Below are 12,049 nucleotides of genomic sequence, written 5' to 3'. Positions count from 1 at the left end.
GGATGTTTCATACAAACGTAATGATACAGTATGTTTGCCTTGGAGTTTTAGTGCTGACTGTTCCTGCATGAACCGCTCTGCCTCAGGCCCTTGCAGGACCACCTCCCTCTTAGCATTCAGGCCTCAGCTCCAGCATCACCTCCTTGTCTAAAGCAGATGCCGCTGCCCACCCCAATCACTCTTTTTTTTTTTTTTTCGGTACGCGGGCCTCTCACTGTTGTGGCCTCTCCCGTTGCGGAGAAACAGGCTCCGGATGCACAGGCTCAGCGGCCATGGCTCACGGGCCCAGCCGCTCCGCGGCATGTGAGATCCTCCCGGACCGGGGCACGAACCCGCGTCCCCTGCATCGGCAGGCCGACTCTCAACCACTGCGCCACCAGGGAACCCCCCAATCACTCTTGGTTGCAGAAGCGGGCTACTCTATTTCCCTCTTAGCACTCAACTCTCTTGTTTATTTTTTGTTTACATGTTCATTGTCTTTCCCCTCGTTTGCTTGTTCCCTGTGGTGTCCCAACCCCCAGGACAGTGCCAGGCACCTGGGAGGCGGTCAATGATTATTTGCATATTGAGTTAACAAGTGCACCATCAGCCCCGTGATGGAGCCTCGAAGATGCTTATAGAGACATGGATGAGGGTGGGAACCAGCAGTGCTGCGAGGTAGTGGAGGGGTCACAGTGGGAAGGTGGCCTCCAAGGGGAAGTAGAATCTTCCCTGGCCTTCAAGGGGGAAGAAGGAGGGCATCCAGGTGGAAGGAACGGCATGGTCAAAGGCCTGGAGGCATGAGACAGCATGTCCCATTTGGAGTCCTATGATGTCTCCTCTGGTTTGCAATTTGCCCCGTTTTGTTTGTTTGTTTGTTTGGTTGGTTGGTTGGTCGGTTGGTGGCACTGGGTCTTAGTTGCAGCACGTGGGCTCCTTAGTTGTGGCATGCGGACTCTTAGTTGCAGCATGCATGTGGGATCTAGTTCCCTGACCAGGGATCGAACCCGGGCCCCCTGCATTGGAAGCACAGGGTCTTAACCATTGCACCACCAGGGAAGTCCCTGTCCCCTAACTGTTTCACTAGCTCTCCCACAGAGAGCCTCCCACAATATATGTCTGGGAGTTGGGTTTGATACAAGAGGCAAAGTACTGAGAGTAAAGAAGGAATGGAGTCTTTTTCACTTGTTTCTTCTCCCCCCACCTAACATGTGCTGGACACCCGCGCAGATGCAGAGGAAAGCAGACTGGTTCCAAGTTTTCTGCTTGTGAGTCATCCTCAGCCACCTTTCAGAGACACGGGAAGGTGGGAGGAGATGGTGATGTATACTCCAGACACTTCTCAACTGTGCTTCAAGGATGGGGGGCCCCCAGGATGGAGGCAGAGCTAGGACGGACCTGGGCCCCCCACAGGCCCTCCCCGGCCTTATCTTTCTGGGCTGAGCCAGTGGCCCCTCTGAGCACTGGGCTGTCTGTGGGCCTCATGTCCTTCATTTCTCCTGATCGAATCAGGCCCAGCTGACCCGGGCCCTGTGGCTCTGGGAGTCCAGCTGAGCTCCCGGGAGAAGAGGCCCTTCCCCAAAGCCAGGAGGCTCAGGAGGGCAAATTCAATTGTTTGCAAGGCGGGAGCCATTAACCTGTCTGTGGACTGCGGTGCTCCCACCCTCTCTCCCTTCTGCCAGATGAGCCTGTCCAGGCTGCCTCTGCCGGATCCCAACCTCCCACCACCCCGAAGGCCCCCCTGCTGCCCCTGGGCTGTGCCCAATCTTTTCTGTCCCTTGGTGCCCCATAGCTCCCATTACCCCTGCCTCTAGGATCAGGTTTTGAGCTAAGAAGAAGAACAAATCCAGGTGGAACTCACCCCCTTCTCGGAGGCAAGCCTATATCCTGGCCCTTCCTGCTCTGCAAGCTTCTAGGTGGAATCTGCCCTTAGAAATCTTAATGGGGAAGAGAGGCCCTGGAAGCAGGCTGGGGCCATTTGGACAGAGGATTCTGAGATCTCAAATACCTAGACTGTGGTCTAGAGCTGTGTTGTTCGGTACAGTAGCCACTACCCACGTGTGGCTACCGAACCCTTGAAAAGTGCCTATTTCAAAGACTTAGTATGAAAAAGAATGCTTGCTATACTGATTACATGTTGAAATGGTAATATTTTTAAGATATTGCGTTTAATAAAAACATTTAAAAATGAATTTCACCTGTTGCTTTTTACTTTTTTAATGTGGCTGCAAGAAAATTTATATTACACGTGGCCCATGTTTCTACTGGACAGAACCAGTCTCGAGTGATGGGCACATCTCCTGGATCCCATGGACTCCTGCCTTTCGGGGAGGCAAGCAACAGGAAGAGGGCCAGAGCGGGGCCCTCCAGAAGGTGCTGCTTCTTGAAGGAAACCAGTCCCAACACCCACTCAAAGGCTCCCCTAAATTAGCAGCTGGAAGGCCGGTGACTCCCCCACAGAAGGATGCGCCCTAGAGACAGCTCCCCAGGAAGGGCCGTGGCCTAGAGCAGAAAGCAGGGCAAGGGCTTTGCTGTCATCCACTCCTTTTTCCAGCACAGGTTGGGCATCTGTCCAGTACTACGTGGACGCAGCTGCAGGCAGGACAGACGCAGTGGCTGCTCTCACGGGGCAGCGGGCTCACCATAGCCCCGGGGTAGGGTAGGGGCATGGCAAGGGTGTGCCCAGGAACTTGAGAGCCCCAGGAGACAGCTGAGCAAAGAGAACTCCCTGGAAAGATGGCGTAGCAGATCCCAACCTGCAATACTGTGGACCTGAGAAGGTGAAGAGGAGATGGGGAAAGAGAGAGAAGAAGGAGAAGTAAAGGAAGATGGAAGAAAGGAGTAAGGAGAGAGAGCCGAGAAAGCAAGGTGCCCATGGAGGGCATGGGCTCTGGTGCCAAAAACTGATGAGGTTCCACCAGAAGAAGGGTCTGGGCAGTGGGTGAAAGAAGGCCTGGAGTGGGGCCGAAGAAGCCCATTGGAGGTTCCCACCTGGGAACGGGGAGGGTGTGGGGTGGTAGGAGGAGGCCAGGGTAAGGTAATGGGGAGCCGTGGGCGGCGCCACGTGGGGACAAGCTGGAGCCTGATGGATCAGGGGGCGCCTTAGTGGGACTGCTGGGCAGGAGGGGCTGGGGCCACCCCAGTCTCACTGTTGTCTCTTTTCCGATGCCCCTCAGGAGCTCTCAGCAGGGATACCCAGCGCGTTTACCTGGAGGAGGAGGGTGGGCTGGGAGCACCCGGAGTGGGTCTGCCTGCCCCTCAGGGTGCAGAGGAGTTAGCTCAGGGCAGGGCTGGCCTGCGCCTCTCTCAGTTGGCTCTCCTGGTGACGACCCCGGGCCCCTCTCTGCCCGACCCCGGGCCCCGGTGGGCCTTCCTGCCCTCAGCTCCGCCAGCCACTCGCACAGCCCACTCTCCAGAAAGTCTGGCTCCTTTGCCCCAGGATTTTCCGCCCTCATCCGGACTCGGTTTATCAAATGGCCACATGCCACTGTGGAGGGCTGTGGCTTCCGTCTTCCCCCAACCCCAGAGAGGGAAGGAAGACTTGCTCGCTTTCCTGCTTCAAAGCTCAGAGCGCCCTTTCAGGCTCTCCACGAAAGCTCCGGCATCCTGCTCAGGACCGGCCGGCTCGTTTATGCAGCCGGGATGAGGAACAAATCAGCAGCACCTCCAGAGCTAATGAATGATCTGAGCCTTTGGCTCAGGTCAGCAGGCCCCCACCAGCCTCCTCGGTCCTCCGTGATGGCTCATTATTCCAGTATTCCCAGGAGAGAGATGGAATTTTCCCCAACATCGCCTAATTACATTCCGGCTCTATGTGATACAGTGACATGTGTGCACACGCACGCCATTCCCAATAAGACGCAGACGAGAGCATTCCCGCAGAGGGCGCGGACGGGATGTTTTACTCTTGAGGTGCGTGCTGAGAGCTGTTACCTGGGGAGGCTCCGGGATGAGACACCCCTCTCCTGTCGAGAGCAAGCCCCACCCTGGGTGACTGAGAGAACCAGCCACAGAGGTGCGGACAGAAGAGACTTCAAAGAGAGGACAGCTGTGAGGAGGGGGATGTGTTTCCTGAAGGCTTGCTGCAGGGATGGGAGATGGTTCTGACCCCCAGTCTCGGGAGCATTCCAGCTTCTCAACGCAGGGCTCTCCTGGACCTGGGTCCCTCCTGTGCCACGTGGGGCTTCCCAGCATGCTCCCAGCCTGCGAGAATCCCTGGGACAGAGGAGGGCAGGCTGTCTTCTGGGGCCCTGTCTGTGTGGCCCCGAGTCTTGGGGATGACCCTGACCCACCAACAGAGCCAAAGGACACTGAGATAGGTGTGGAGGCTCCTGGAGGACAGAGCAGCCTCCTTCGTGCCCTCCCCTCCCTCCAGCACCTATTCCATCACCCAGGGATGTAAGTTGGACCTGCAGGTCCCTGACTCACAATCTTAGCTGATCCCAGAAATGCAGCTGCGCCAGCATCATCCCCTGCGGCCGTCACAGCTTCGTCTCTCATTCTCCTCAGTGGCCATTCCAAACCATCCTCTGTCTCCCCAAATCGCTACCCTTGGCCTCTGGGCCTGACCCCCCCATCTTATCAGCATCCTCCCACGTCAGGCCTCCTGCCTTCTTGCCTCTCCTCACCCCAAGGTTTCAATTCAAAGGCCTACACGGGCGGCCAAAGAGGAAACACAAAAGGGTGAGATGAACAGGTAGGATGTACAGGTGGCCACCTGGAAGCCAGGCCCATCTGGAGAGGCCCAGGCTCCAGCCACTGCTGCCCTGCGGGAAGGGGGGGCCTTTGGGTTACCAAGTCATTCAATTTTCCCAGAGACTGGGAATCAGGATTTTTACATGCAATTGTTTGGCAGCAAATTCAACCAAAAACAAAACACCGTGTGGGTCGGTGCAACCCCACCTGCAGCCTGATTCTGCCCGAGGTCGTGGTTTCTGACAGCTGCCTCCCTGCCTGGGGTGCCCCCTCGCCGGCATCTCCACTTCCCCACCCCTGAGCCCCCACTATCGACTGCTCCCTCTCCGCCTATAGACTCGCTCAAGTCTCTCCCACTGAACAACAAAACCTGCCAAACCCAAATCGCCTGCAGCGACCGCCTCTCTTCTCCTGTCAGAGGCACGTCAGAGGCAAACCGCTTGAAAACTCTCTCTCCAAGCAGTTGGCCCACTTCCTCTCCCTTCTGGCCGCTGCACCTGGGATTCCACCCGCTTCTCATGCACAGACTCCCTGCTTTTGCCCAAACCCAACCATTTCCGGTCTCTCTCTTCACGCAATTGCCCCTGGGGGCAAAGTTCCCCTTGAAATCTCCTCCCTACCGCCCCGCAATCTCCTTGACACAGCTCTCTCAGGGGTCTACTGCAATCAGGTCTACTATGGACATTCCTTCTCAGCCCCTGTCACGGGCAACTCTTCCTCTTCCCATACTACCCACAGTCCTTGGGGGGCCACCATGACCCATGCAAATCCATCCCCCTCTTAGCTCGCTCCTAGCTCCAAAACCGAATCACCAAGAGCTCCATGCATGTGCCCTGGGGTCGCCCAGACTCTTCCAAATCGTCAGCATTTCCCCGAACAAACATCGCCCCCTCCAAACCTCCTCCCCTCTCCCTGGGTCACCTTCTCAGTGACCTCCGACTCCTCCATCTGCAAAAAACCCGGACTCTGCCTTTTCCTCTTTCCTTGAGTCCCGTTCACCAAGTCCCGCAGCTTCCACCTTCGAAACTCCCTCCGGAGGGTGCAGCTGCCCGTCGCTAATCTCCTGCCTTCATTCTTTCTCCCCTCTAGCTTCTCCATCTGACTCTATCACTCCAAATGGCTGTGGCCCTTCTCTGTCCAGTGCCCTGGGTCCTAAGCCGACATTCACTTCCTGTCACCAGCCCAACCTTTTGTGTCTGCCACAGTCTCTCCCATTTCCAGGCCTTGGGTCGTGCTGTCCCCTCCACCCGGAATGCCCCTCCTTCCCTCGTCTGCCTGCCACTTCTTACCTGTTCTTCAGACTCGGCACAAGCTAAGTGGGATTCTCCCTGCTTTGGGCTCACCTAGAATGCTCTGTTCATTCCGCACGGCTTCACCATCGTCAGTTTGCATGTAGGAATCTGTTGTCATGTGAGAGACTGAAGATACAGATAGGCAATGCCAAACCACAGAGAAAAACAAAACTCTGACTCTCAATCTGCCATAACCACCCCAGGAAACCATCCCCTTACCTACAGTAACCAGCCCAAGAGGCCAGCCTGCTAGCGACAACTCAGACTTGTAGGAAATCTGACTGCTTCTCTAGCGAATGGTCCAGGAAGCCAAACAGTAACCCCTGTGACAATCAGTCACAAATGGTCAGAACTTGATTAGCTTCCCCGATTCTTGTCCCCACTTACAACTTAGGGCCAAGCACAGAAAACCAAATATGCTCCCTAACCAATCACAGAGGATGCCCTACTTCTAATTAGCCCGCCCCCAGCTTCCCCATGCCAATCAGGGCACAGGTGAAGCCTTCCCTTGTTTCCACTCTAAAACTTTCCCACTCCTCGGCCTGCCTTTGACTCTCTGCCAAAATGTAAGTGATGGAGGAGAGCAACCTCCGAATAAGCCGCCTTTACATGTCCTCATTCGGTTGGTCCATTTATTTCCATGTGTGTAATAAACTATTCCAGATGTGAGTACTGAAAACAAAATGATCTCCCTCATGACATCGTGGCTCAGGGGGCTGAATGGGCTCCGTGGGACGGTTCTTCTGTTGTCCTCACTCAGGGTTTCTCGTGTGCTTGCAGACAGATAGCAGAGGGCACTGGGTCATCTGGGCCCAGAACTGAGATTCTGGGACACCTGAGCCCCTCTCTTCCTCTCCATATGGTCTTGGGGCTTCTGCTCTCAATGTGGTCACTGCCTGTGATGTCTCTAGCAGGGGATCCAGACTTCTTACACTGTGGCTCAGATCTCCCAAAACCTTCCTCAGGCTTGGGAAAGTGAGGATGACGGCCTTCTTCAAGAGCTTGGGACGGGAACTGGCACAACCAGTCGGGCGCACACTTCCACTGCATCCGACTGGTTAGATCAAGCTGCCCACCAGCCTGATTCCACGTGGGAAGGGACACTCCCAGGCCATGAGAGCAGCAGGCACGGGTGCCATCTTAGGAGCCTGGCTTCCACACATCTTCCTTCTCACTGACATTGTTCTTGGTCTCTGGGCCTCGGCATCTAGCAGGGGCTTGACTGAGTCAGGGCTCAGCAAGTCTTGATGATCAGGTATGAACAGATGGAGCGATAGCGTGCCCAGCAGATGAACAGAAAGCCTCCACACCGGCAGCCCTGCGCCCAGGTCCACACCGCCGTGTGTCATTCACATAAACAGTGCTCTCTGCTCCCTGACATTCTGCTATTTTTAAACCTCTCAAGCAGTGAGTGGTGCTTAACATTTTTTGAATCAGGGTCCCCTTAGGGAATCTCATGAAAGCTGTAGGAGACCCTCTCCCTAGAGAAGTGCGCCTCTGTAAAATCACTCACAATTCTGCAGCGTATCAATGACAGCTGCCCTTTACTGAGATCTATACTGAGTGCCGGTGACTGTGTGCAGGGCAATGTGTCCATTATCTGGATTTATGACCCCAAACGTACTGCAAGCTAAATACTACCATTTAGCTCCATTTTATAGATGAGAAAGCCAAGGCTCAAAAAGATTAAGGAGGAACTAAAAGTGACACTGGGACTCAGTGCAGGAAGGTCTGAAGACAAAGCCCAGACCCTCCCAACCACCGCACCATACAGTTTCAGGAGGTTCTGAGATGCTCTGAAGGCTGCCTGTGAATCCTGGGTTAAGAATTCCTTCTCTAAGGGCTCTCAAAGTCCTGCTTCCTGATCTAAGTACCCTACCTGGCTTTGAAGACTCTGAATAAGCCAGACCCACCCTATGCACCCTGCCCTACCCCGCTCCACTCCCGGATTTCTGGCTAATTCCAGGCCAGCTGCCTCAGCCTGGCCACCCTGACTCTGACCTGGCCTCCCCTGAAAGGCCCTCTCCGTGCTCTGTTCCCACCCAAAGGTCAAGGCTCTTTCTCCCCAGAGCTGCCTTGGACTAGTGCCTGCTTATCCCTCTCCCACTTGGGGCTCTCATCACTTCCTGAGTAAGTGCTAGTTTCCCAACTTAGCTGTGATCCCCTTGAGAGCAGAGACCCATCCTCTGTGTCTTTCTCACCTTCCTAGACAGACACTCGAATAAACACTAACGGTTCACAGGTTCCTCCCCAGGCCCATTTCTTCTGCTATGCTTTTGGGTCCTGGATCCTCAAACCCAAAGACTGAACCAGACTCCAGAGTGGCCCAGGCCAGAGAGGGGCTGCCTAGACCCGACGTGTTTCCTCTACGCAGAGAAGCTGCTGCTGAAATACAGTTTTAGAACCCAGTCCACGGCCCACCCCCACCTGGCATCTCCAGCAGGAATATCTGGTATCATCTGTTTCTTTCTTTTGCATTCTCAGGGGACACCATGTTGCATGAAATCTGTGGCTGCTTTGTTTCCCGATAACAATAAATAAAGACTACAAAGAATGTGCATGTATTGGTCTGATGGACAGCTTCTACGGGAGCAAACAGGACAAAAGAAATATCAGTTTCTTGAGTTCCATGAGATTCTGCTCTCCTAGCGCCCTCCACGCAAACCAGGCCACGGGTCAGCAGGCCCCGGCTGATGGATGGAAAGCTGAAAGCAGGGTGTAAGACTGCCATAGGCCCAAGGACAGAGATGACTGACCAGTGCCCCCCAACACCATTTCTGTCCCTGAGGGCTAAGTTTACTGTCTTCCAGGCCCTGGGTCAAGCACTTTGCACTCACTACAACCACACAAGCAAATAGTTGAATAATAAAATTCATTTTACAGGTGAGGGAACCAAAGCTCTAAGAGGTAAATGACTTGTCCAGGACCACTGTGTCCATTAGGTGTCATTAGGTTATTCTGAGGACAGTTTAATAAAGGGACAATTGACAAAGGTGTGGACAGGGCCTAGGGAATCCTCAGGGATGGCAAATAACAGGCAAGGAGCCACCAGTGTCACCACACTTCGGCCTGAAGAGGGGAGGGAGGGGATTGGAAATCAGAACCTAGAACAGAGAAGCTGTATGAAGAGGGCCCCTTGACAAGAGCTGAGACATTCGGTCAGAGATGGAGCCCGCTTGTAGGGAGGGGGGAGTAAATACCCAGCAAGCACTCTCCTCCCTGCCTCTGATCGCCTGCCAGTGCCTCCTGTCAGCTGGGCAGGAGGCCACAGTTGTCGACAAATAGTCGGACTCCAGGCATGGGGGTGGGGTGGGGGGAGGGCTAGCAGCTTCACTGGCTGGAAAGCAGCAGAGCCCTCACTCAAATCCAGGCTTGTCTGCTTCCAGAGGCCAAGCATTTAGCCCTTCACCTACCACATTTCCATGGGATGTAGGCCAAAGAGGCCCGGAGGGGTTTGTGCACAAGTCTGGGGTCCCCCACTGCCCTGGGTGTTGGCACTCCTGTCAGCTCCAAGCATTGTCTAACCCTTAATTTGCTCCCCACATGGTTCTGAGCCCAAAATGAATCTTCTAGTTCCTTGAGAAAATATGGTGCGGGAGGTTTGAGGAGTCCCCAGCAGAGGGGAGCTGTGGTTCTACAATTAACCTAAAAGCTTCTTATTAGCATCCTGGCCTAAAAGTCCCCAAACACCCACACAGAAACGGGTCTTCCCCCACATCACCTTTCAGCCTGGGGTAGAGAAAGGGTTTTAGCAAAGATGTGGGCTGCAGCTCTGCAGTCTAGAGCATCGCAGACAGCGCAGCCCCTTTGGGGGGTGGGACAAGGCTGCACCCCTGTGACAGGAGGCTCAGGGCGAGCTAACACCACATCGTCTCACCGAACCCTGCTTCATTTGCAGATTTATTAAATAGAGAGCCAATTCTGACACAATTTCTTTCAAGCCGTTCTACCTTGCAGGTGTGCAAAATTTATTTGAGATAAAGAAAACCATTACAGAGAGAGCACAATCTTCAAAGCCCACCTCTGAGACCAGAAAGAAATAAAAAACAGTAGCCCATACAAATGTGCAATTAAGTTTCCAGATACTTGGGAGCCATGAGAAACACCATCCGCAGGGAGATCAGGTCTTTAAGGCAATTTTCTTGAACTCCATTCAGCACTCACTCAGAATGCTTTTTAAAAATAACATATGATTTTCTTCTCTCTCCAAAGGCTCCCTTATTCTTTCTCTTCCAGGTAAGAATGAGCCAGCTCTGAAGTAAGAACAGCAGTCACTCATTTCGATAGAGGATGATGTACTATGTTTCAAGGGACGCAGATAAGAAAGCCAAACAAGCATCCCTGCCCATGGAGCAGGAGTCTTGCTGAGGTGTGGGGTGGCCCGAAGCCTAGGGGCTGGCCCTGGGGGGGTCTTCACCCACCAATAGAAGGCCACGGTTCCAGAGATCAGACCTAGCTCAGAGGAGCTGTTTATCCACAGCCTAGGTTGGGCTCAACAAATGCCAACTCTCCCCAGGTGGGGATTTGATTCCCTGTGAGAGGGAGAAGGCTCAGTTCTGCTGTAGGGTTTGCTAAGAATTAGATCCCTTTTTCTACATGAAGTTGAGTGAGCTGCAAATAGGTGCAAAATAGAGTCAGTGCTGCACAGGGAGACAGGACCCACATCCCGGCCCTGCCACTCAGCAACAGTGCGACTCTGGGCAGGTGGCTTGGCCTCCCAAGCTTTAGTTCCCTGAGCTATCAAATGAGATACTTCATAGGGCTGTTGGGTGAATGTGTGGTTTAACCGTAAGAGCACCTAGCAGGTTATATTTCCTGGCACCAGGCAAAAACATACTGCAGCTGGGGCTCAAAGCATTGCCTCAGTCCTGGAAAGGGTCACCACCCAGTTACCAGGGCAGGGAACCAGAGATGTCACCATGCAAAGACAGCACAGGCTATGGTTGAAAGCCCAGCTTTTGGATGGGACTCAGCTTTGAATCTTAGTTCATAATTTAGTGTCTATGTGTCCCTTGGCCAAAGCCCTTAGCTTCTCTGAACCTCAGTTTCCCCATCTGTGAAATGGGGACATTAATAATACCTGATCAAAAGAGCTAATCCATGTAAAGTTCTTAGCTAGTGCCTAGCACAGAGTAAGTACTTAATAAGCAGTTGTTTTGTTATCGTTATGGCTTTCCCAGATCAGACTCTATGTGCTAAAATTTAATAACAGTTTGTTTCTTTGTGTTTATTTCTGCAGTTACTTTCTATTTATGGCAAGTGATACTGTCTCCATTTACAGAGGTGTTATCAAGTTTCCAATTTAAATATATTTATTTAAGCTAAAGTGGGTCAATATACAGAAGAAAAAACAAATGAAAAAGTGCAGGTGCCTCACAGACGGGTGAGACGCTGGGAAGGTGTCAGGCAGAAACTGAAGTTTGGGAAATACCCAGATAATAATCTGTGTGTAAAGCCAGAAGCAGACCCAAGCCGTGCCCCACATCCACCCCAAGGCCATCCCAAGGTTGTTCAGAAGCCAGCGACCTTGGAGCCTGCTCTTCCCCACTTTCGGGGTCCTCCCTGGATCCGCCATGTTGTCTCAGGCGGAAGTCCCCAGCTGCCCTGAGGACGACTTTCCCAAAATGAGGGCGCTGTGAAGAGCTCCCGAGGCCCCTTGCCTGCCTGCCTCCCTGCAGGGCCTGGGCCCCAGGAGTCAACCACGGCGCCGGAATCTTGGGGCCAGTCTGACGGAAGACCGCCGGGCTGGGGGCTGAGGGCTGGGAACTGGGAGGGTGGGTGTGGTCCCTTTGAGAAGGTGAACCGAATGCCATCTTTCTACAACTTCTAAGGGGAGACTTGGAGCAGCCAGGAAAATAAAAACACCATCCTGGCTCCCGCAGCCGAGGTGTTACAACTCAGTCCCAGTTGCCTGGCAACCGTGCAGGTGTGTGATTGGGCGAGTGGCGCTCCCAGGGAGCCAACCAGCGCCCTCCGGGCCGGCCCAGGTGGGAGCCGGTGGGGGAGAGGGCCAGCAGCCGCGTCAGCATCCCGCATCCCGCATCCCGCATCCCGCATCCCGCATCCCGCATCCCGCATCCCGC

General features: G+C 54.0%; 1 protein-coding gene across 1 annotated transcript in view; it reads right to left on the bottom strand.

The window, feature by feature from the left end:
* The window catches only part of RTN4RL1 (reticulon 4 receptor like 1), a 30,146-nt gene extending 18,109 nt beyond the window's left edge, over positions 1-12,037 (bottom strand). Inside the window, exons 1-2 of the mRNA XM_029212915.1 lie at positions 11,931-12,037; positions 11,515-11,732 (exon numbers count right to left, since the gene is read on the bottom strand). Coding sequence (XP_029068748.1) covers positions 11,515-11,732; positions 11,931-12,037 — 325 coding nt within the window. The remainder of the gene's footprint in view (positions 1-11,514; positions 11,733-11,930) is intronic.
* Between the last annotated feature and the right edge of the window lie 12 nt (positions 12,038-12,049).

Source organism: Monodon monoceros, unplaced genomic scaffold (genome assembly GCF_005190385.1).
Source record: "Monodon monoceros isolate NGI ecotype Baffin Bay Population unplaced genomic scaffold, NGI_Narwhal_1 Super_Scaffold_9, whole genome shotgun sequence".
In the NCBI taxonomy this organism is placed as follows: domain Eukaryota; kingdom Metazoa; phylum Chordata; class Mammalia; order Artiodactyla; family Monodontidae; genus Monodon; species Monodon monoceros.
The sequence above is the reverse complement of the archived record's forward strand: the minus strand, read 5'-3'. Positions and strand labels throughout refer to the sequence as shown.